The sequence below is a fragment of the Schistocerca americana genome, chromosome 4 (genome assembly GCF_021461395.2).
Source record: "Schistocerca americana isolate TAMUIC-IGC-003095 chromosome 4, iqSchAmer2.1, whole genome shotgun sequence".
NCBI classification, from domain to species: Eukaryota; Metazoa; Arthropoda; class Insecta; order Orthoptera; family Acrididae; genus Schistocerca; species Schistocerca americana.
Window position 1 is genome coordinate 532,786,996 of NC_060122.1, and position 26,580 is coordinate 532,813,575.

At 42.9% G+C, this 26,580-nt stretch overlaps 1 protein-coding gene across 1 annotated transcript in view; it reads left to right on the forward strand.

The window, feature by feature from the left end:
• Positions 1-15,723: 15,723 nt before the first annotated feature.
• The window catches only part of LOC124613599 (endothelin-converting enzyme-like 1), a 326,983-nt gene continuing 316,126 nt past the window's right edge, over positions 15,724-26,580 (forward strand). The window contains exon 1 of the mRNA XM_047142314.1: positions 15,724-15,789. Within this exon, the coding sequence (XP_046998270.1) occupies positions 15,724-15,789 (66 nt within the window). The remainder of the gene's footprint in view (positions 15,790-26,580) is intronic.

A 26,580-nucleotide genomic window follows, 5' to 3' on the forward strand; every position in this document is an offset into this window, starting at 1 on the left:
GGGAAATTCTTGTTAGGAAAAATTTAAGAGAGGTTTGCAATTAGTCGCTGAGTGTTTGTGGAATAAACAAAGAAATCAAAGGAAATAAATTACAACTTAAAAAAATATTAAGGGGAAAAATATCAGTGATAAGATTCGCAAAGGTCTGACCCTTCTGGTCGTAAGTAAGGAAGGTTTAAAGAAAGGTTTTAACAGAAGAACAGCTCATTTAGCACCGAGTTTGGCTTGCACATAAACAGAGCAGGAATGAAAACGATTGATAGTCTTATAAAGATTAATCTGTGTGTTCATAAGCACGAAAACTGCCAGTATATAACAGAATAAGTGAGAGAATTCTGCCCTCTAGGATCCACAGTCAACCGCGTGTGATAGCCGCGTGGTGTAGGGCGCCTTGTCACGTTCCCGCGGCTTCCTCCGTCGGAGCTTCGAGTCCTCCCTCTGGCATGGGTGTGTGTGCGTTGTTCTTAGCGCAAGTTAGTTTAAGTTAGATTAAATAGATTGTAAGCTTAGAGGCCGATGACCTCAGCAGGTCGTCCCAGTGGACCTTACCAGAATACATACACAAAAATAAAAGAATCCACGACCACACAAACTGGCCTAGCAAGGAATAAACCTCAGCTCGAAAGACTGGCCAGTATAAAAATCATTTACAAATCTGGAGATATGTTTGTTCTCCTACCTAACAACATCATTTATCTGCAAAATTCAGTGTTTGTGTTCAGTCGATATCTGCGAGCTAACGGATCTAACGACAACAATTGTTCAATTGTTCAGTTGTGTGTGAAATCTTATGGGACTTAACTGCTAAGATCATCAGTCCCTAAGCTTACACACTACTTAACCTAAATTATCCTAAGGACAAACACACACACCCATGCCCGAGGGAGGACTCGAACCTCCGCCGGGACCAGCCGCACAGTCCATGACTGCAGCGCCTTAGACCGCACGGCTAATCCCGCACGGCTAACGACAACAGAAGCACACTTAGTTGAAGAAATAATATCGTGTAACAGATATAAAACGCCTTATTTGGCAAGAGCTAACATTTCCTTGAAACAATAGCGTTATCGCATGCAGTATCTAAGGCATCTTATTCCTCAAAATAGAATGTGCTGTGATATCGTATGTTCTTCCTTGTTCTTTATCGTATTGGATTGTGGAGTTTTTATGGACTAAAATATAATGGAATCAAACAGAAAACTTCCTCGACATAGGCAGCATTTGGATACGCTACATTTTCTTTTTCATCCACCTTGAAGCAGTCCAGTATCGAAAGCTACATTGATAATGCTACGAAATAATGCAACAAGAATATAAACTTCATAGGCAGATCTTTGCACAAACATTTTAACATAGTTCTGTATCTCAGAGCAAAAATTGTTTGTTTCTGGATTAAAGAGTGAAGGTGAATGAAGAAATATAGATTATATAATGTGAACTGCGTTTGACAGTTTTTAACAGTACCAAATGAACAAGATTTCTGGCACAGAGTTTGTAGTGTCCAGAGACTGTCAGCTTTAGGTTGTCTTTGGTGACAATATCTGTAGCGCAATTCTTTTTGGGAAAATATTCTTCAACGGCCGGAGTCTAAAAAGCGATACACCTCTCTGACCATATAAAAACCTCTTCATGTTCGTTTTAATCATATTTTCTGTTTTTTCTCACTGGATAATGGATCTTCTGTAGACACATTGCTGCCAGTTTCTTTGCAACCTGAGGACCAAACGACCCCTGTTTCTCCTGCAAACAAATGTAAAGCTTCTTCGCTAGTTTACGACGGACATATCCAACGTCAACTGCGTACCTGTTTGTGGACCTATGAACAGACTATATCATCCGTTGAATTTTCCCCTCTGTGCAGTAGTGTTGAAGTCACTATTCTACACGCTAATGAACATCTTGACATCTGCTACAATGTTCCTAATATCTGCGTAATAATACGGCATTCTTAAATCACTTTGTGAGCCATGATCACAGTTATATGTCTGGACCAAATGTTACACCCATCTCCGAAGGAGGTGAATGAACATTTGAAATTTTCCAGGGCAACCGATCTAGCAGCTTCCAGAAGCCACATTTGAATGTCCCAGTAGTGGACTAGCTCCGTAAAACTGTGTTCCTACAGACTCTATTTAGATGTTTTATTTCGCATGAATTTATCTCGATCTTGCGTGTCACATAATCTAAAATTACCTTGCATTTAGACTTCCACCGAATGCATCTACAACGGCTCTTATACATTGACGTGACAAAAATCATGGGGTAACGATATGCATATGTACAGATGGCAGCACAGTCGCTTCACAAGTTACGAAAAGGCAGTGAATTGACGGAGCTATGATTTGTATTCAGGCGGTTAATGTGAAAACGTGTCCGACGTGATTATGGCGCACGTCAGGAACTGACAGACTTTGAAAGCGGAATGGTAGATGAAGCTACACGCATGGTACAGTCATACTTAAAAGTATCCGAACGACCTGAATTGCATTTCGCCTGATTAGCATGCAACCCACATAACGCACCTGTCTAGCAGGTCCTCTAATCGCTCCTCGGTACAGTCGTTTGACTATTGAAAAAGGTTCCAAGTCACCACTAGAAAACATTGCTCTGTATCGCAGTAACTCAAGATGTAAAGTAATACCATGATGCTACAAATATCAGGGAACACCTTATCGCAGATAAGACTGTCCTTAATGCTTGAAACCTTACATTTATTACAATAAATGACATACCTGAAATGTTACCACTCTCATTATTACGTCAGATAGGTAACGCACGTAGTAAGTTCGTCGTATTCATGATTTCCTCTTCAAAGTAACATACAGTACTTATTATGTAACACAAAATGACATTAAAAATTTAAGTTATCCACGAGCAGCTAGTTGAGAATATGTATGAACTTCAAATGACACGACGAACCGTCTCGTTCTGCATATGGATTCAAACCCAGGTCAGGCAGACTAAGCAAAGATTTCGTGACTGACACAAACTAACAGTCATTCCTGATTAGAGAGTGATATACCTCGATTTTAGACAGTATCAGTTAGCAAATATCAACTTTAAATTACATAACGCAAAAATTTTTAAATGACGCGAATTCCTCGCCAGCATCTCTTGTCCCTGTTAACGAACTACGAGAGATGTTAAATATTGCTTCTTCACAAGTAACTTACTTGAAATGCCGTGAGGTAAAGCTTTGTGTTCGACAGGGATTCGAACACAGAACCTAATCGGATTGATATCGGAACACAACCAACTGTGACATGTCGGATTTCCTTGGGAGTAGCTAGATGTTTTAACTGAAATGACGAGACGAAACATTAATTTTCTCCTTCCTAGGATTCCAACCCAGCACCTATCGCTGTTATATTCTAGAGAAAACGAACCTTAAATATGGGTTTGTTGCACCAGCAGCGACATGTGAGCATGTTTGAACTAGAAATAATATGACGAAGAGTTCAGTGCTCACTGGGAATAGAGCCCTACACATATCGTTGTTGACTACACACAAAGAGACGTCAGCTACCGAATTTTTCTCCACCAGCAGCTCGGAATAACATCTTGAACTTACAGTGATCACGCAAATAGTTCTGTGTCCCACTGGGAGACAAAAATGTCAGATATCGTTAGTGTTGACAACGAATGAAAAAACTATTATCCACCAGCAAATAGGTGTTCTCATGCTAGAGCTTGATAATACATAACGAAATCTTTAGTGCCGGGTCAAGATTCGAACCCATTCACGCGTAATACGTGGAGATGTTGAGGAATCTGCAGTTTTGAACAAACAACAAATTGTAGCCGAGCTGTATTGTCACGAAGGGATCAAATTCCGCGTTAAGGGCGGTCTGAGTTGCATTCTCAGTTCAGAATCAATTTTATCGACATACAGAAGCTCAGATAAAAGATGGAATAAGTGTCCTGTGACCCTACATAGCGTTTGTTTCGTCACTAGAAATAAATAACTAGTATAAGTAAGGCTACTGGTGATAGAGTTTCTACATGTCGCCACTCCAGACTTTATTGTGGTTCAACCTAACGTCTACTTGGCAGAGAAGGAATATAACCACCACACTGCCGTTATATCTTCTTCACTTGGTGTAGTCAGAAGAGAATGGAATCTTTCTCTCCCTATCTAAAATCATTGACAGAAGTGGGAATCGAACCCAGACCATAGGTATAAGAACCTACCATCAGTCCAACAGAACACCAAACCCTCTTTTCCGTGACTCATTTTTCTATCGTAACGCTGTTGCGCCACACTGGATGAGAATTCTGACACACAGGCTCCCTGTAGTAAATTGCAGCATGTTCAGTAAATTCATTTACTTGGTTGACCGAATCACCATGAACTAGCGGCCTCGGCTACGCAGTGCATACATTCGACTCTATTTTGTAATCACCAAAATAAAATCACGTAACTGCCACCTACACAGCACTGCCAACAGTGTAGGATGCAGAAATTTAAATAGGAAGTGTTCCTTTCCACTTGAGCTATTCTATTGCGCTATCTGTTTGTAAAAAACGTCGTGCAGCGCAAAAGAAAAGCTGTAACTGTTTCTCTCAGAAGTCTAGACCCAGCCATTTGCATTATCTCGCAGCGCTGTGGTATGAAGAAGTTCTGGAGGAATTGTTGTTCAGCTCTGGAGCTGTTGTGGTTATGTGTCAGCTAGTAGCGTAATGGTCAGTGTCGTGTACCATAGATAAGGTGCCGCGAGTTCGAATACATTCACTGCTAAATTTTTTTAAAACGCAATTCTGCTGTCTGCTGAAGTTACCAATCTAATGGAACTTTGAACATAATTCCCTTCACTTCTCAACTCAAAATAGTCGCATGTGGAAAAAGGGCTAACTTCTGTGACATTTTGTTCTTTTCAGGTTTAATAGACAGCCAGGCAGCAGATGCATCTCGAAGCTTTTGTATTATGTATGGGGAGAGCGCATCGTGCCCAAATACGTCAGAAAAGTTAACTATTGTTTCAACAACACTAAAGGAAACCTTACGAAAATTGTGCACTGTATTATAAGAAATGAAATTAAATTACCCACGATAACCTTACGACGAAGGTCTGTTTTAATAAAACTGAGTATCTGTACACAAACATGCCTCTATCGACACGAATTACTAAAATACTACTCACTTAGATTTTGATTGGGTCTGTGTTTAATTGGTATACTGTGTCATACTCAAGAGGTATGCAAATGTGGCATTTCATAAATATAGTTATGTATTTCTAGAAACCCAAAATTTGCTTGTCAGCAGCGAAAAGTGGCGTTACCCGTTGTGCAGCATTGTGAGTTTTTCACCATTGCACTATGAGCCGAAAGTATGTTCTTGCGATTTCCTTATCGATGTTTGATCTGACTGCTTGTAGCTCTTTCACAGAAGGGATAAAAACGCTACACTCAGTGAGCCTGGAACTGCAAACCATAACAGACGCTTTTCCACAGGTCAGCACGTTACCACAGAGCTGGCGAAGAGGTATGTGGTTTAGCTTCCTCTTACAAGGCCAATAGTGGCTAGAACTCATAAACCGCTATTTCCTGGGCTGAAAAGAGTAAGTTTACAATCTTTTGTTACACCTCAAGCGATAATAACTGAGATTATTCAATGTAAATGACAGGTAAAATCAAATGAACTTTGAGGCTTAATTCCGTGCACACAAGGAAGTAACTCGTCGACCGCAGAGTTGCCAAACATACGTTGCCTTGTTGCCAAATCTCAGTTACAGTACCAGCAGGAAGAAGACGAACCGATGTGATCCTACAGAAGGATGGGAAGTGACCATAGCTGGTGTCTCCAAATCGCAGCTGCTACGGCCTGGAATACGTAATGCGACTGATTCGCATCTCTGTAACTAGGTTTAGGTACTAGAGCGTAGTTACTAAAAATATTCATAATTGACTGCAAACTAAGCATCATAAATCAGTAACTCTCATAGTTGTTTTTATAGTTCTTTCGTAAGTGTACACAAAACTAAGAAACTCATTCACAGGCGTTTTCGTGCCTCGCCGGTAGTCGAGCACAACAAACAAATAAAAATAAAAAAAATGTGTGTGTGTGATAGAGTGTGTGTGTATGTGTGTGTGTGTGTGTGAGAGAGAGAGAGAGAGAGAGAGAGAAATAAAAAGAATGAGAGGGAGAGTGTGTAAAAAATTGTTGCAAAGAAATTGAATCATGGTAAGAAACGAAATCTTTCATTTAATATGACACGTTCCACATCATTACGAAATGTCGTATTCATGATATATGGAACAAGAATTAATCTAATCTAATATAATCTAATCACATCATATTGATGACAAGCGATGAAGAATCATGAATTACCGAAATTTTTGCCAATGTTTTCGAACTAAGAAATTTGCTCAGTTTGTGAAAATTCAAAACGGCTTTACTTCGAGCCTATGATGCCTAGAAGAGTCTTTACATCTTGCTGACGTCAGAAAAGCATAATCTCAGCGTCAGAAGCTTGCTTCTACTTAACCATTTAATAGACTCGCATTTTTTCCACCGTGACTAATTTTGTAAGCTAAGCACATCATCCGTTTCATCACACCCCTGAAGCTGGGAAATGTGGCCACAAAGGTCTGGTGGAACGAATTATCACAGGTGCACTGCTTGGGTTCAGGAATTTACTTTTAAGAGGCAGAAACAGATTTATTTTACACCTCTGGTAACCTCAAGAGAAAGACGTAATAACCCATAATCCGCATTAAACATCACGTTCCTTCATTACCAACTGGGCAGAGCCGGTTTACGTTGGGAAATGACACAGCAGAAGTCACGGCAAACAGAAATACAGTCGCCAGTAAACTTACTTACATTAGAAAATTTTATTTTCTTTGATGAACCGATAGTCATTTAAAGGATCAGGTCTCTTATTTTACTTGTACTTGATTTAACTAGAGACGCTGAAAAATTTGGTGCTGGACTGTGATTCGAATTCGTATCTCCTCTGTCGAGGATCTGAATCTCTCAGAGCGGTGTAGTTCAATCATTTCGTTTCTTTTCCCAAGACTGCAATCTTCTCTAGGTCAGCTCCAAAGGATCCAGTACAAAAAAATTCGTAATTTCTTTTCAAGCCATACCAAGTGCACACCCACCTGCTAGTGAAAATTAACATTTATTTTTAATGTCTGTTCATGTGTTGCCAACAATCGCAATAGGTGGCGTTATTTCTGGTCAAAAACGCACACATCTCACTGTTGGTGAGTAAGCAACTGATACTTAAGCTATATTCATGGATGCACGGTAGGTGTGCAGTTCGATTGTCGCTCAGGCACAAAAGTTCGTATCCTTATTTTAGATTCAAACACCTAGCAGCTCGTAAGAAAAAACGATACGTAACATTTGATGTTTCTTAGTCAACAATTCGATTACGTGTTGGGTTCGTATCTCCATCACAGAACTTAACTTCATGCACTTCATCTTTAAATGCATGCACACTTTGTTACTTCAGAATGGAGGTATATCAGACATCTTTCGTGGTTAGCCAACACGGACGAAAGGGTCTTGATAGCAGTCCCGGTTTATTACAGAAATTGTCGTCTTTTATTTTCAAGTTTAGATTTGGTTACTGGTATTGGCAAAAATTTCGGTAATTCATGATTCTTCATCGCTAGTCATCAATATGATGTGATGTCCGCCCCAGTAGCTGAGTGGTCAGCGTGACGGATTGCCGTCCTCTGGGCCCGGGTTCGATTCCCGGCTGGGTCGGGGATTTTCTCCGCTCAGGGACTGGGTGTTGTGTTGTGTTCATCATCATTTCATCCCCATCCGGCGTGCAGGTCGCCCAATGTGGCGCCGAATGTAATAAGACCTGCGATATGGCGGCCGGACCTGCCCCGCGAGGGGCCTCCCGGCCATTGACGCCAAACGCTCATTTCCATTTCCAATATGATGTGATTAGATTAGATTAGATTAGATTAATTCTTGTTCCATATATCATGAATACGACATTTCGTAATGATGTGGAACGTGTCATATTAAATGAAAGATTTCTTTACGTACCATGATTCAATTTCTTTGCAACAATTTTTTACACACTCTCCCTCTCATTCTTTTTATTTCTCTCTCTCTCTCTCTCACACACACACACACACACTCTCTATCACACACACACATTTTTTTTATTTTTATTTGTTTGTTGTGCTCGACTACCGGCGAGGCACGAAAACGCCTGTGAATGAGTTTCTTAGTTTTGTGTACACTTACGAAAGAAATATAAAAACAACTATGAGAGTTACTGATTTATGATGCTTAGTTTGCAGTCAATTATGAATATTTTTAGTAACTACGCTCTAGTACCTAAACCTAGTTACAGAGAGGCGAATCAGTCGCATTACGTATTCCAGGCCGTAGCAGCTGCGATTTGGAGACACCAGCTATGGTCACTTCCCATCCTTCTGTAGGATCACATCGGTTCGTCTTCTTCCTGCTGGTACTGTAACTGAGATTTGGCAACAAGGCAACGTATGTTTGGCAACTCTGCGGTCGACGAGTTACTTCCTTGTGTGCACGGAATTAAGCCTCAAAGTTCATTTGATTTTACCTGTCATTTACATTGAATAATCTCAGTTATTATCGCTTGAGGTGTAACAAAAGATTGTAAACTTACTCTTTTCAGCCCAGGAAATAGCGGTTTATGAGTTCTAGCCACTATTGGCCTTGTAAGAGGAAGCTAAACCACATACCTCTTCGCCAGCTCTGTGGTAACGTGCTGACCTGTGGAAAAGCGTCTGTTATGGTTTGCAGTTCCAGGCTCACTGAGTGTAGCGTTTTTATCCCTTCTGTGAAAGAGCTACAAGCAGTCAGATCAAACATCGATAAGGAAATCGCAAGAACATACTTTAGGCTCATAGTGCAATGGTGAAAAACTCACAATGCTGCACAACAGGTAACGCCACTTTTCGCTGGTGACAAGCAAATTTTGGGTTTCTAGAAATACATAACTATATTTATGAAATGCCACATTTGCATACCTCTTGAGTATGACACAGTATACCAATTAAACACAGACCCAATCAAAATCTAAGTGAGTAGTATTTTAGTAATTCGTGTCGATAGAGGCATGCTTGTGTACAGATACTCAGTTTTATTAAAACAGACCTTCGTCGTAAGGTTATCGTGGGTAGTTTTATTTCGTTTCTTATAATACAGTGCACAATTTTCGTAAGGTTTCCTTTGGTGTTGTTGAAACAATAGTTAACTTTTCTGACGTATTTGGGCACGATGCGCTCTCCCCATACATAATACAAAAGCTTCGAGATGCATCTGCTGCCTGGCTGTCTATTAAACCTGAAAAGAACAAAATGTCACAGAAGTTAGCCCTTTTTCCACATGCGACTATTTTGAGTTGAGAAGTGAAGGGAATTATGTTCAAAGTTCCATTAGATTGGTAACTTCAGCAGACAGCAGAATTGCGTTTTAAAAAAATTTAGCAGTGAATGTATTCGAACTCGCGGCACCTTATCTATGGTACACGACACTGACCATTACGCTACTAGCTGACACATAACCACAACAGCTCCAGAGCTGAACAACAATTCCTCCAGAACTTCTTCATACCACAGCGCTGCGAGATAATGCAAATGGCTGGGTCTAGACTTCTGAGAGAAACAGTTACAGCTTTTCTTTTGCGCTGCACGACGTTTTTTACAAACAGATAGCGCAATAGAATAGCTCAAGTGGAAAGGAACACTTCCTATTTAAATTTCTGCATCCTACACTGTTGGCAGTGCTGTGTAGGTGGCAGTTACGTGATTTTATTTTGGTGATTACAAAATAGAGTCGAATGTATGCACTGCGTAGCCGAGGCCGCTAGTTCATGGTGATTCGGTCAACCAAGTAAATGAATTTACTGAACATGCTGCAATTTACTACAGGGAGCCTGTGTGTCAGAATTCTCATCCAGTGTGGCGCAACGGCGTTACGATAGAAAAATGAGTCACGGAAAAGAGGGTTTGGTGGTCTGTTGGACTGATGGTAGGTTCTTATACCTATGTGTGGTGGTTATATTCCTTCTCTGCCAAGTAGACGTTAGGTTGAACCACAATAAAGTATGGAGTGGCGACATGTAGAAACTCTATCACCAGTAGCCTTACTTATACTAGTTATTTATTTCTAGTGACGAAACAAACGCTATGTAGGGTCACAGGACACTTATTCCATCTTTTATCTGAGCTTCTGCATGAAGATAAAATTGGTTCTGAACTGAGAATGCAACTCAGACCGCCCTTAACGCGGAATTTGATCCCTTTGTGACAATACAGCTCGGCTACAATTTGTTGTTTGTTCAAAACTGCAGATTCCTCAACATCTCCACGTATTACGCGTGAATGGGTTCGAATCTTGACCCGGCACTAAAGATTTCGTTATTTATTATCAAGCTCTAGCATGAGAACACCTATTTGCTGGTGGATAATAGTTTTTTCATTCGTTGTCAACACTAACGATATCTGACGTTTTTGTCTCCCAGTGGGACACAGAACTATTTGCGTGATCACTATAAGTTCAAGATGTTATTCCGAGCTGCTGGTGGAGAAAAATTCGGTAGCTGACGTCTCTTTGTGTGTAGTCAACAACGGTATGTGTAGGGCTCTATTCCCAGTGAGCACTGAACTCTTCGTCATATTATTTCTAGTCCAAACATGCTCACATGTCGCTGCTGGTGCAACAAACCCATATTTAAGGTTCGTTTTCTCTAGAATATAACAGCGATAGGTGCTGGGTTGGAATCCTAGGAAGGAGAAAATTAATGTTTCGTCTCGTCATTTCAGTTAAAACATCTAGCTACTCCCAAGGAAATCCGACATGTCACAGTTGGTTGTGTTTCGATATCAATCCGATTAGGTTCTGTGTTCGAATCCCTGTCGAACACAAAGCTTTACCTCACGGCATTTCAAGTAAGTTACTTGTGAAGAAGCAATATTTAACATCTCTCGTAGTTCGTTAACAGGGACAAGAGATGCTGGCGAGGAATTCGCGTCATTTAAAAATTTTTGCGTTATGTAATTTAAAGTTGATATTTGCTAACTGATACTGTCTAAAATCGAGGTATATCACTCTCTAATCAGGAATGACTGTTAGTTTGTGTCAGTCACGAAATCTTTGCTTAGTCTGCCTGACCTGGGTTTGAATCCATATGCAGAACGAGACGGTTCGTCGTGTCATTTGAAGTTCATACATATTCTCAACTAGCTGCTCGTGGATAACTTAAATTTTTAATGTCATTTTGTGTTACATAATAAGTACTGCATGTTACTTTGAAGAGGAAATCATGAATACGACGAACTTACTACGTGCGTTACCTATCTGACGTAATAATGAGAGTGGTAACATTTCAGGTATGTCATTTATTGTAATAAATGTAAGCTTACAAGCCTTAAGGACAGTCTTATCTGTGATAAGGTGTTCCCTGATATTTGTAGCATCGTGGTATTACTTTACATCTTGAGTTACTGCGATACAGAGCAGTGTTTTCTAGTGGTGACTTGTTGGAACCTTTTTCAATAGTCAAACGACTGTACCGAGGAGCGATTAGAGGACCTGCTAGACAGGTGCGTTATGTGGGTTGCATGCGAATCAGGCGAAATGCAATTCAGGTCGTTCGGATACTTTTGAGCACGACTGTACATTCCATTTCGGCATCGTTAGGGAATTTAATTTTCTGAGTTCCACAGTACCAGGAGTGTGGCGAGAATACCGAATTTCAGGCATTACCTCTCAACACAGACGACGCAGTGGCCGACGTCTCTCACTTAACAAACGAGAGTGGGAAAGTTTGCATACAGTTGTCAGTGTTAGCAGACAAGCAACATTGCGTGAAATAGGAACAGAAATCAACGTGTGACTTACGATGGACGTACCAGTTAAGACAGTGCGGCGAAATTTGTGCTTACTTGGCTATGGCAGTAGATGACCAACGCGAGTGCCTTTGTTAACAGCACGACATCGCCAGCAGCGCCGCTCCTGGTCTTGTGACCATTGCGGTTGAACCCTAGGCGACTGGAAAACCGTGGCCTGGTCAGATGAGTCCCGATTTCAGATGGTAGGAGCTGATGGTAGGGTTCGAGTGTGGCGCAGATCCCAAGAAGTCATGCACCTAGGTTGTCAACAAGGCACTCTGCAAACTGGTTGTGCTGCGTAACAATGTGCGCTATGTTTACATGAAATGGTCCAACTAAACTGATCATTGACTGGAAATGGTTATGTCCACCCACTTGGAGACCTTGACCTTTGTCACCTCGCTTACAAAAATCTTGATAAATGTTGTTAATGTGCGGTCCTCAGCATGATGTAGCAGACGTATTCAAGGTACAAGTGCCTATTCATTTTGACTCGTGATTCGTTCAGTAGCTGGACGTGATACTGCTGAAACACTAATACCCATGTGAAGTTTCTCCTCCGTCGTCAGATTCACCTTCGGTGTGTACTTATGTTAAGTCATCATAGCACTTCTGTTTTATGACGCCATGTGACAGGCAGGCAAACGACTGATCCTCCATTCCTTTTATATCCTTACTATTCAGTGTGCAACAGATTAACTGCTCTCACGGGAATAGTTGGTTTCTGCTCACTCATGTCTGCACTCCACTGCCGAGCACAGGAACAGCCCCGCTCCTAGCGTGTGTGCAGCTGCAACATGGCCACACCAGTACACTGACCTTCACATGGCACTTGTGAGCGAGCACGTAGTTTGCAAACTAAGAGGACTGACAGCTATTCAGACAGTAACAACGTTAAATTCTGAGCGCAATTCCAATTGGTTTTAGTCTTCGGATTCCGATACTTCCTTTGTAAGCAAGGGAGATAGGCTAGTAGTCTGGTGCAGATGAAGAATATAATCGTCAGCAAAGCACCTGTACTTATAATATCAAATACAAATGCAGAACAGAAGAAGTAGTTTCTAAAGCGGTAACACCTGTAGCAGTGTTAATAGAACTGAGACGTCAATAGCGTGGAAAAGGGTGAAGAAGTGACCGTTGTGTTTTCAAACGAGGTCCAACAGACGGGTATTAAAATGCACCGAAACAGATAAAATAATATGTGTCAAATGTTGGAGGCAGCAGTGAAGGAAAAACACACAGGACATTCTTTTCCGAAGAACGAACAGTTTAGGGAAGGAGGGCGTATTTCCTTTAACAGTTGTTTTTTTGAACTGCGTTGGAAATTTTATACGTGCCGTCAGAGGCTAGAGTATGCAAAGCAAATTGTCAAGGATGGCATGTGTAACAGGTATGCAGATATAAGTGATTATCTTATGGTGGGGTGAGATGGAGAGCTTCATCAAACAATTGAAACTCAGATTACTGAGTAACGAAAGGCGGGGAGGATCCTGACAACTTAATCTCGCCATGTTGTGTTAGAAAGTCACACGCGGGAGAAACAATGAAAAATGAAGTACCATTTCTTGATAGTGGCTTAAGGTAGATAAAAGAAGATTGGAAATAGAAACCGTCCTTTGTCCCATTTTCGCACAAAAAAAGTTGTCTTTGCTATTGCGTTCTCGGTACTCTGCTGCTTCTCCCTAGGCTTGATCCAGGAGGAAGTCTTCCAAACATGCTTGGGCAGATGGCATGTGATTTTTCTCCCAAAATTCCAGATATGTAAGGAGCGGTTTTTGTTGACTACAGTTGGGCTAGTTAAAGCTTAATGCCGTATTTCTGCACTTCTACTACCACAAATTAAACGTAGTGCATCAATATTAATTGCACTTGGAACAGCCGGCCGCTGTAGCCGTGCGGTTCCAGGCGCTTCAGTCCGGAACCGTGCTGCTGTTAAGGTCGCAGGTTCGAATCCTGCCTCTGGTATGGATATGTGTGATGTCCTTAGGTCAGTTAGGTTTAAATAGTTCTATGTGTAAGGGACTGATGACCTCAGACGTTAAGTCCCATAGTGATTAGAGCCACTTGAACAGAAACTTTCCTTGATATTTTGTCGAAAACCGACAATTTTTTCGGAATTTTCAAAATACAAACTGATTCTTGAGCAGAAGAAGACAGCAACTACACATTGTTGATAACGCAATTCATTTACAAAAATCGTACCGTCATCGGTTTTCCACCTCCTCTTCTTCCCTTCCTCTGTCCATTTCCCCTTCTCCCCCTCTCTCTGCTCAGCTCCTCCGGCCCGCTATCTGTGTCCATCTCGTCCTTCCCCCTCTCTGTGTATCCACCTCCTTCTCTTTCCACGTTATGACGGAAGACGAATAGGAAGTTGCTGGTTGTTAGCCCCATAGAATATATTTCCAGATTGCAAGTAATGTGTGTACAAAATTTGGTTGAGATCGATTCACAAGTTTAGGAGCGGCTTTTTACTTGTGGCTTTGCCCGGGTACCCATATGTCAAATTTATTTTAGATATATTTTGGCCGGCCGGAGTGGCCGAGTGGTTAACGGCGCTACAGTCTGGAACCGCACGACCGCTACGGTCGCAGGTTCGAATCCTGCCTCGGGCATGGATGTGTGTGATGTCCTTAGGTTAGTTAGGTTTAAGTAGTTCTAAGTTCTAGGGGACTTATGACCACAGCAGTTGAATCCCATAGTGCTCAGAGCCATTTGAACAATTTTTTAGATATATTTAACATATTTCACACGTATTTGTGCACATATTTAATCTGTATCTCTAGCGAATTTGGCCCAGCAGTTTAATTACCGCGGAGCTCGGTGTTTACGAGGTTATATCTCTTGAACTATGTGTTGTGCAAAGATACTGATACATCCAGTGGTATGTATGGATACAGCCTGAAAAATGTCTCGCGACTGGAATTAGCAACAAAGAAGTAAAAAATTTAAACGTCATGCCTGATGCGACAGTTTTTCACACATATCAGTGTTTATGTCGTAATAGTTCCTGAACTATTTCTCATACAATGATACAGATTTCCTGGTACATTCAGTGGCATTTCTCCGCAGAACATGACGCGAATACAGTTAATCGTAAACCAGTAATACATTGAAACGTCATGCCTCAAGCGTCAGTTCTTCTGCATGAAGAACGAAAATGTTGTAAGCGACCAACTTTTTTCCTTTCATGGGTTGGTGGGGGTCATTAACGAGAAAAAGTTATGTAAATGTTTTAAATTATGTACAACGTTTGTTACTATACACAGAGTGCTCTCATAGTCGAATACTGCATGAAAAATTCTGGGAATTCGCGCATCTCGGGCTACACTCCTTTCTCACCACACCTTTTTGATAGTTATATGGTTCTCACCCCCACAACGATTCTTTCGAGACGCAAGGGATTTGTGTAATCCCCAAGTTTGGTTGAAGTCTGTGCAGTGGTTTAGAGGGAGATGCGGAACATAATATTTACATACAAACATTGATTTTTTAAATATGTGTTGATGTGTGTAGAAACATAGCCCCTTTTTTTCTCGCATTCTCCTGACAAACATGAGGTTTGGTACTTGGAAGTTTTTACATTGCCGTTCTTCAAATATTCTTTATACAAGAACGAATTAGTGAAACATAGCCCAGCTGCGTTTGTTTGCACACACAGTAAGACAACAGCGGCAGATAGAACGTGTGGTCGTGTCTCGTTGGCTCCTGACGAAGATCACGTGCTGGCTTGCGCTGCTGCACTCGTGCAGCTAAACCCGGTGAAGGGCTTAGCGGGATCTCTGGGGGCAAGAGGAAGGCCCCTTGAGGCCTGGCCAAGTTTGCCGGCCATAAGTCGCCTGCAGCGGACAGCCGGCAGGAGGAAAGAGGGCACCGGAAATGGAATCTGGGAGCGGCGGCGCCGGCGGCAGCGGCAGCGGCGGCGGAATGAGGCCACGCAGCAGGGTGCGGGCTGCCAACGTCGGGGATCACGGGGAGAGGAGTCGCCAGCTCATTTGGCCCTCGTACACAGCGGCAGCGACCACACCAAAACACAGAGCAGGGATGTGACGAGATGTCACGACGCTGCTTACGGCTGTTTCGCGACAGCGTTTATAACTTGTGACAGTGACGTTCGATATCTTGCTTGAACGTTAACCCTAGATTACTAAACTCTGTTGCATTTGCGATTGCATCAGGGTATTCGTTTGATATGTAACATTCCATTTGAAATCTAGTAATGGTAATTAACTACTGCATAACTTATAAATTGTGACTTCTTTTGTATAAAATGTGGGATAGTAAACTTTATGATGGTTTAGCGCCAATGTAACATTTTCCCCCTTTAGTGTTCTGGGGTAAAAGCGTCTTAAATTCTCGAAAGTTATTACGTTGTCTTCTTTTAGATCATCCCTCAGGTCGGCCGTTGTGGCCGAGCGGTTATAGGCGCTTCAGTCCGGAACCAAGCGGCTGCTACGGTCGCATTTTCGAATCCTGCCTCGGGCATGGATGTGTGTGAGGTCCTTAGGTTAGTTAGGTTTAAGTAGTTCTAAGTCTAGGGGACTGATGAACTCAGATGTTAAATCCCATAGTGCTCAGAGCCATTTGATCATCCCTCAAGTGTTAGGAAATATATCCACCAGATATCAACAAATAATTATTTAAATAAAAATAAATTTTTAATATAATACGTTTCGAAATTGGGCTAATAAATATAAAATACTTTTTCTTAGTCCCGTTCAGTTCCTGGCGCCATACAGATGGTTCTGAAAATTGATGCTTGTGACTTCTTTATAGGTTCAATACTTGTAAGATTTATAAGAAAAACGTTCGCCTCCTAACTGTCCTCTGCTGCATGCACTCCATGTTTTTAGTTGTAAGTCTTATAAGTATTGCCGTAGGCCTAGTTATTAAAAATTCGCAAGCACACGTTTTCTGTATTGGGTTAGCCATCTCTATAGGTGCTAGGAAAAACTATTGTACTTCTTAGTCCGATTTAAAATTGTGTTACATTAAAAATTTATTTTCATTTAAGTAATTATTTTCTGCTTTCTGAGCTTGTGAAATTTGTCAACGGATTTTAAACCTTTTTATATGCCCTCGCATTCGAGAGGACGACGGTTCAAACCACGTCCGGCCTCCAGATATAGGTTTCCCGTGATTTCCCTAAATGGCATCAGGTAAATGCCAGGATGGTTCCTTCGCAAGTGCACGGCTGACTTCCTTCCCCATCCTTCCCTAATCTGATGGTCCGGATGACCTCGCTGTTTGCTGCCCTCCCCGAAATCGACCAACCCACCAATTTCTCTCTGTCCATCTCTTCTTGCCCCCCGCCACCCTGCTCAGCAGTTTCCATCCACTCACATATTGCCTGGTCCGGAACACATTCGGCTGCCACTTTTATGACACATGGGTCCTGTGGGGCAGACGAAATGTCAGGCATTACTAACCTTCCTCACCGAAGGCCCACCCCTATCCCTACCCTACCGAAAACAGCGACAAGGAAGCGAATTGATATTGCATTGTCATCCAGTTCTATGTTTATAATTTCAAGTGTTTAGCTCATCAGGAAGTTAATTTAAAATCAGCTGCAAAATCTGTACTGAATAGACAGACAGACAAGAAAGCGAGCTAGTACAAAAGTCTTAAAGTAGCATATGCATCCGCACCGCATCTGCAGTTCCCTTACCTAGAACTTATATTCGCATCTGCAGATATTAAAATATTGGAAACCGCTTTAACCCATTCGGTAGCCGGATCTATAACGGCAAGCTTGTACCTGGCCTGAATTTTCATCTGCTGAATTCGTACTCGTAATTCGCAATAGTCTAGAGGCCGATGACGACCACATTTTAAAACAGCAATTGATCACATTCTTTATATGTTATTCAAGTTACAAAAATCTGCCATTATTATTTAAATGAATTTTGAGATGTTCTGTAGAATATTTCCCCAAAATCGATGATTCAGATGAAGTCGTGTTATAAGTTGTTGTCATGTCTTTGGTTCTGTTAAATGTTTGCCATATATTCCATCATCTTTCGGGCGTGCATCCGGGATATTATTAATTCTCGTTCCGGCTGACAGCATGACAGACAGTCTCAAGGTTATTCGCCTTCATTGTTTCCGAATCACTTTACACAGTACTGTGGAGTAAACGCCAACGGGCCAAATATAACTGTTTCTAGCAAGAGCGTCAGTCATAGATAAAAATTTATGAGCCTAATAGTAAAACAAACCATGGAGATCCCTCATTTCAAATGTACTCCCTCAAAGGAAATGTTGTAAATTTTCACTGTCTGGCATTCCAACATATGGCATCCATAATGATCAACCACATACTTCTTTAAGTACTGTGGATTTTTTCTGACTCTGCGCGTCCTTTGTTTTACTGTTCGACCCAAAGTGTTACCAGCGACTAACGGCCTTATTACCAACAGAGTTGGTATGCGCGTTTACACCACAGTATCGTGAAAGTGATTTAAATATCTAGCAGACGATTCGCCTTAAGAATGTCGGTATGGTTTTCAGCCGAAATATCGGGACCTGAAATAATATTATCCCGCATACACAACAGAAAGATGATGGAATATTCTATCTACCGGAAAAAAGTTAAATAAACGTGTTAGCCATGCAGTTCGTTTATGAAATTGACGTGCTATACTTTACAATGTAATAATAGCTGTGTGTAATTTTAAATATTTTTGAAGGAATTAATAGCTTCATTGTGTTTATACCGAACGTTGCTTATGCCGCATGTAATTCTTGAACAGGAGTCAGTCTATGGGTCGAAGATTGAAATGGGTAGAGTGTCCTAGGACAGCCTTTACGTCGCTTTATGGCAGTTCCCAGCAATTGCCTAAGTGCCCTCTGTTACCGTAAGTGAAATAGGAAAGACTCAGCCGTAGAGCGGAAGCTGCTAACGACGGCAATAGTAGGCGCGTACGATTGTGCGGAAAATCACGAAGCTAGGCATCCGCCATCTGTAAACCGTCCAGAAGTCAACAACGCATCTACCCTCTTCAATATACTGCACATTCACACATATTGTAGTATTCCATCCTGAATGAGTAATAATAACGCTTCAAACAGTAATAAACTTTACTATCGAAAGTTTGTAATGCAAATCGCTCTACTGACGCTGTTTGTCGACTTTTAATCACGAATTATTATTGCAAATATCTGCGGATAATAATCTGCATCGGCGCATGCTTTCAACAGCGAAGCCAATATTGGTAGGGATATCCGTCGATATATCCACTGTAACTGCAGTTCTAATCTTACTTTCTGAACATGCCTCTGCTATAACCGTTAGTTAATGCTAGATTTGTTCTGTATTTGTAATATTAGTGTGCAACGTCAGTTAAGTCCTTCTCGATGACATTGCTAGAATGGTTTAAACATCTGATTAGAAATAAAGACACCTATGCAACGAGCGGTAGCTGGAAGAAATACACTACTGGCCATTAAAATTGCTACACCAATAAGAAATGCAAATGATAAGCGGGTATTCATTGGACGAATATATTATACTGGAACTGACATGTGATTACATTTTCACGCAATTTGGGTGCATAGATCCTGAGAAATCAGTACCCAGAACAACCACCTCTGGCCTTAATAACGGCCTTGATACGCCTGAGCATTGAGTCGAACAGACCTTCTTGGATGGAGTGTACTGGTACAGCTGCCCATGCAGCTTCAACACGATATCACAGTTCATCAAGAGTAGTGAATGGCGTATTGTGACGAGCCAGTTGCTCGGCCACCATTGACCAGACGTTTTCAATTGGTGAGAGATCTGGAGAACGTGCTGGCCAGGGCAGCAGTCGAACATTTTCTGTATCCAGAAAGGCCCGTACAGGACCTGCAACATGCGGTCGTGCATTATCCTGCTGAAATGTAGGGTTTCGCAGGGATCGAATGAAGGGTAGAGCCACGAGTCGTAACACATCTGAAATTTAACGTCCACTGTTCAAAGTGCCGTCAATGCCAACAGGAGGTGACCGAGACGTGTAACCAATGGCACCCTATACCATCACGCCGGGTGATACGCCAGTATGGCGATGACGAATACACGCTTCCAACGTGCGTTCACCACGATGTCGCCAAATACGGATGCCACCATCATGATGCTGTAAACAGAACCTGGATTCATACGAAAAAATGACGTTTTGCCATTCGTGCTCCCAGGTTCGTCGTTGAGTACACCATCGCAGGCGCTCGTGTCTGTGATGCAGCGTCAAGGGTAACCGCATCTCCGAACTGATAGTCCACGCTGCTGCAAACGTCGTCGAACTGTTCGTGCAGATGGTTGTTGTCTTGCAAACGTCCCCATCTGTTGACTCAGGGATCGAGACGTGGCTTCACGTTCCTTTACAGCCATGCGGATAAGATGCCTGTCATCTCGACTGCTAGTGATACGAGGCCGTTGGGATCCAGCACGGCGTTCCATATTACACTCCTGAACCCACCGATTCCATTATCTGCTAACAGTCATTGGATCTCGACCAACGCGAGCAGCAATGTCGCGATGCGATAAACCACAATCGCGATAGGCTACAATCCGACCTTTATCAAAGTCGGAAACGTGATGGTACGTATTTGTCCTCCTTACACGAGGCATCACAACAACGTTTCACCAGGCAACGCCGGTCAACTGCTGTTTGTATATGAGAAATCGTTGGAAACTTCCGTCATGTCAGCACGTTGTAGGTGTCGTCACCGGCGCCAACGTTGTGTGAATGCTCGGAAAAGCTCATCAAAATTGGTTCAAATGGCTCTGTGCACTATGGGACTCAACTGCTGTGGTCATAAGTCCCCTAGAACTTAGAACTACTTAAACCTAACTAACCTAAGGACAGCACACAACACCCAGCCATCACGAGGCAGAGAAAATCCCTGACCCCGCCGGGAATCGAACCCGGGAACCCGGGCGTGGGAAGCGAGAACGCTACCGCACGACCACGAGATGCGGGCCGAAAGCTGATCATTTGCATATCACATCATCTTCTTCCTGTCGGTTAAATTTCGCGTCTGTAGCACGTCATCTTCGTGGTGTAGCAATTTTAATCGCCAGTAGTGTATTTAAGACAGTGAGACTGTCCACTCAATAGCGTTCTAACATGCATTTCTTTTAATCTGCGGTAGTATGGCGGAAAAAATGGTTCAAATGGATCTGAGCTCTATGGGATTCAATATCTGAGATCATCTGTCCCCTAGACTTAGAACTACTTAAACCTAAGGACATCACACACATCCATGCCCGAGGCAGGACTCGAACCTGCGACCGTAGCAGCAGCTCGGTTCCGGACTGGAGCTCCTAGAACCGCTCGGCCACCGCGGCCGGCTATGGCGGAAAAAAGAGACCCGTTCTCTCATATTGCCACAAAAGGGCAGAAGCGCACGCTAAATATCGCCATAGCTTATTCCGTATGTGGAGCATACACTGTAATACTACGGGGAATGCAGCTGGTTTGTGAGGGACGGCAGACAGGTGTCAATAGCATTCGCGGACAATGCGCCGGCGGACAGGACGCGCCGTGACCCCAGGCGGGCTGCAGATAGCAGGCGAGCTGTGCCGCCGGCTGACAGCCATTGTGACTGTCGCGTTAAGGCCGTGGAGAGCAACAGTTATCGGCGCGCGCTGCTGCAGCAGACCCGCAACCCAGGACCGCATCCCCTGAGACCTACCCGTCTGGCGTGTGCCACAGACTAAAGCCAGGTATGGTACAGGGCGACACATTGGAGACGGACGGTTTATAAAGAAACACTATTCGGACAATTTTAAAATTGTTTGTTTACTGACATTAGATAAAATGTACGGCACACTTAAATGTGGAAAATGAGGCGACGCACGAAAAAAGTCTCATCTCTAAATGCCCTAACACATAGACCAACGTCCCTGCAGCAACCGCAGGAGTATCTCGAATGATTGCATTCTTCAACTGGTCCAAATTTTGCGGTTTATGGCTATAGACACGACTCCTGTCCCACAGAAAAAATGTACGCACTGACAGTTATAGACCTACATGTTTCCGTCAAACTGTAGTAGAATTATGGAACATGTTTTATGCTCAAAAATTATGACTGAGCCGTGGAAAAAATTGCTGTTTTGAAGAGCGCGCCACAGCGCGTAGTGTAATGCAGTCGCCATCCATTTCTGGCGGTGGCGCCGCTGTGGCAATCGCAGCTTTGGTGTCTCCCTCTGGTGGGAAACGGAAAACGTTGCCCGTTCACGTGCATTTAAGGGGCGCTATGAGCTCGCTAGGGCACCCCATCTGCCTTTGGCTCGGGAGTGTCATTTTGTGCCGCCATTTTCGTGCAGTGTTTTACAGTGAGTGTTCTACAGTGAGTTTTCCGTGTTGTGTCTTTTGGGAAGTGTTGCGAACGGCCATCATACTGTCGCTGGGTGTGATTTTTTATCTCTTGCGAACAGAAACCAGACTGTCGCCTTGTTTTTTAATTGTGTGTATACGATGTTACTTGTCTGATTCCTGTGTATTTTATTAACATTGCCAACCCTTTTCACTTTCCGCATTTTTCCGCCATTTTACACTTTAAGTCACCGTTTCATCGCCTGTTTTTCTTGTTTCTTTTCTTCTTCCGTTTTTAAAAAAGTCTGTAGGTTGTAGAGCAGCGAACTAAGCTGCTGCCAGCCAGCCCCCTTCGGGGGGAATTGAAAATCAATAAAGAAAAAAAAAAATACTCGCTAGGGGAGAGTCTGGTCAGTTGGTCAGCCGAGTCAGTGTGGGGCAGTCAGTGTCTGTCTGTCGTCCGTAGTGCTAGTATGTGTTAGGCCGCCAATCTGCTCGAGTTTGTTCAGGCAATGGTCATTGGCGGTTGGATCGATCGGTTGGTCGGTCGCGCACTGGGACACAAGATGACTTGTCCGTGTTGAGCGTCGGCGCATGTGAGGTCGCCACGTCAGTCCAGTGGGCCGCGCCGCATAGCGAGCTGTAATGGCTTCGGGGCCGACACGAGAGCAACAGGAGTCAACCCACGACGTCGGTCTGGCCGGTGCGAGCTGCGACGCTGTGAGACGCGAAATCGGCGCGCCTTCCTGCGTCCGTTGAAGCGGCTGGCAGCGGACGGTTCGGGAGAGCGTTTTGGGGATGTTGCGCCAGGTCTTCGCCAGAAATCGCAGTTTGTTAGCAGTTAAGTGATTCGTGATATGTTGTTTCATTTACTTGTTAAATTCTACTTGTTTTCTTGGTGAGGGTTTCGTTCCCAGCTTGCGCGTCTATCTCTCGTCCGTATTTGTTAGGCAGTTAGTGTCTGTGTATCTGTCTGTCGGTCTGCCATACGTTAATAGCTGCCTGTGTCATGTTTGTCGGATTCGGTGTTAACGAATTTATTGCTTAAGGTGTAAAGGCCGAATTCCTGAAATATGTTTTTATCTTGCCCATCATCTTGAGAGGCGGTATATGTCTAACGTAGAGAATGTTTGTACATTTTATGTAAGACGGCATTTCATGGGTTTTTATTTAAATGGTCATTTTAGCATATAAAGTTGCCACCCTTCCACCGCAAGAGTTTCCTCTTAAAAACAAGTTGCACTTTCGGTGGCAAGTAATTTTTTTAATGTGAGTGTTTTGTACCAGATCCATCCCTCCTACGGGCAGCTTAGTTTGTTTGTTTGTATGAGTTGTTAAAATTTTTAGTTTAAAGTAATCTGGTGTGTTGCAGATTTGCACCAGTGTAGTCTTTCAGAGGTTGTTGTGAACGGTCGTGACTACGGCCATGTTGAAAGGGAGAAGGCAAGCTTCTCAGCCCGGAAGCTCATACTGTCAACAAAAAAGTTATTTCTGCCTCTGAATAAATTGTAACTTTATATTTAGAGGGTGCTTTCAGATTATAATTTTTAAATCTGTTTTTAAAAAAAGAAAGAGATTTTAGGAATAAAATTTCCATTTATTGAAAGAAATTTGTTTTCATCAGTTACCCACTGGCAACTACTTCCACGCTCACATAGTGTGATTAAATGTATTAATGTTCTTGATGAATCGCTAGTAAATAAAGTAAATTCTTTAAGAAAAGAGTTTGAAAGTAAAGTCACGGTTCAATGACGTTTTTGGAAAATGAACATCTCTGTAAAAACCACTATGGATTCCGCAGACAGAGATCCTGCGAAACTCAGCTCGCTCTGTTCCTCCATTAGACCCACTGCGCAGTGGACAACGGCGCTCAGGTTGATGCCGCGTTCCTTGATTTCAGTAAGGCGTTTGACACCGTCCCGCATTGCCGTTTAATGAAAAAAATACGAGCTTACGGAGTATCGCAGCAGACCTGCGAATGAATTCAAGGCTTTCTTGCAGGTAGAGCTCAACACGTCGCTCTTAATGGAAATAAATTGACAGATGTACCACAGAGTAGTGTGATAGCACGGTTGCTGTTTACAATTATATATATAATGATCTAGTAGAAAGCGTCGGATGCTCTTTAAGGCTATTCGCAGATGATGTAGTTGTCTATACGAAAGTAGCAACGCCAGAAGATAGTAAGAATTTGCAGAACGACCTGCAGAAAATAAATGAATGGTGCAGAGTCTGGCAGTCGACCCAGAATGTAAATAAATGTAACATATTGCGCATACATAGGAAAAGAAATCCACTACTGTACAGCTATACTATTGATGACAAACAGCTGCAGACAGCGTCTGCCTAAAATATCTAGGCGCAACTATCCAGAGCGACCTTAAGTGGAATGGCCATATAAAACAAATAGTGGGAAAAGCAGACACCAGATTCAGATTCATCGGAATAATCTTAAGGGAAAGTAACCCATCCACGAAAGAAGTGGCTTATAAGGCGCTCGTTCACCCGTTTCTTGATTATTGTTCATCTCTCTGGGATCCCTATCAGGTAGGACTGATAAAGGAGATAGAGAAGATCCAACGAAGAGCGGCTCGTTTCGTCACGGGATCGCTTAGCTGGCGAGAGAGCGTTACTATTAAAATTTCGGGACAGCATTTTTCAAGAGAGTCGGACAACATATTACTTCCCCCCACATACACCTCGCGCATTGACCACGAGGAAAAAAATTTGAGAAATTAGAGCCAATACAGAGGCTTACCGACAATCATTCTTCCCACGCACTATTCGTGAGTGGAATAGTGGTACCGAAAGTACCCTCCGCCACGTACCATTAGGTAACTTGTGGATTATGATGTAGATGTAGATAAGTCTGTGGAGTTCAGATGCCAAGGAACATTGCCAAAACGTGAGGTACTCCGTCCAGGAAACATGTGTCGAAGGACTCCAATTGAAGCGATCGCGGTGTGTGATGTCGTGCCGTCCCGCTGGAACAAAACATCTTTTAAAGGGCTTCTTCGTCTTAAGAGTTCTGGTCTCACGAAAGTTTAAAGCATATGAATGTGTCGAGTTGAATTAAGTGTCTCTGGTCCCACTTTTTTCCGAAAAAAGTCCAGTAATGCAGAAAGAGCCAAGAGCACGCCAGATTGTGACTTCTTCAGAGTGTAAAAGACGCTCGCGAATAAGGTGTGGGTGATGAGGTGCCCAGTAACGCAGGTTTTGTTTATTGACAGTTCCGTTTAAATGAAAATGAGCTTTATTGCACATAGACAAAATCACATTATCGCTTAAAATCATTTGCATTCTGTGAGCAGTCTTCGCGTTCGGCAAAATCAGTTGGTTTCAGTCGTTGCACGTGCTCGATTGTGCTGAAAGATGCAATTGCCATCCCCGAATTGCTCTTCAACAGTGGGAAGCAAGAAGGTGCTTAAAACATCAATGTAGGTCTGTGCTGTGATAGTTCAACGCAAAGCAACGAGGGATGCAAGCCCCCTCCGTTGAAAACACGACCACATCATAACTTCACCGCCTCCGAATTTTACTGTCGCCACTATACGCTGGCAGATGACGTTCACCGGGCATTCGCCATATCCCCACCCAGCCATCGGATCGCCACATTGTGTACCATGATTCGTCACTCCACACAATGGTTTTGCCCTGTTCAACCGTCCAATGTTTACGCTCCTTACACCAAGCGAGGCGTCGTTTGGCATTTACCGGCGTGATGTGTGGCTTACGAGCAGCCGCTCGACCATGAAATCCAAGTTTTCTCACCTACTGTCTAACTGTCATGGTACTTGCAGTGGATCCTGATGCAGTTTGGAATTCCTGTATGATGGTATGGATAGATGTTTGCCTATTACACATTACGACCCTCTTCAACTGCCGGCGGTCTTTGTCAGTCAACAGACGAGGTCAGCCTGCACGTTTTTGTGCTGTAAGTGTCCCTTCATGCTTCCACTTCACTATCGAATCGGAAGCAGTGGACCAAGGGATGTTTAGGAGTGTGGATATCTCTCATACAGACGTATGACACAAGTGATTCCCAATCACATGACCACGTTCAAAGTCCGAGTTCCGCAGAGCGCCTCATTCTGCTCTCTCACGATGGCTAATGACTACTGAGGTCGCTGATATGGAGTACCTGGCAGTAGGTGCAACACAATGGACCTAACGTGAAAAGCGTATGTTTTTAGGGGTGTCCGGATACTTTTGATCACATAGTGCATACAGTGGCGACGCTCACTCCTGTCTGTCAGTTGGAATGGCACTAACGCCCCTAGCGGCGAGAAGGCCAGATGTAAGATTAATGTTTGCTTTTAATCACTTTTCTACTTTATTAACGAAATAGTTACTATGTTGTGGCGTTTCAAGCATTAGACAGCCGAATACCGATGTTCCACTGACGTAAGTTACATCTTATTCATGAAAGAGTACTTTCGAG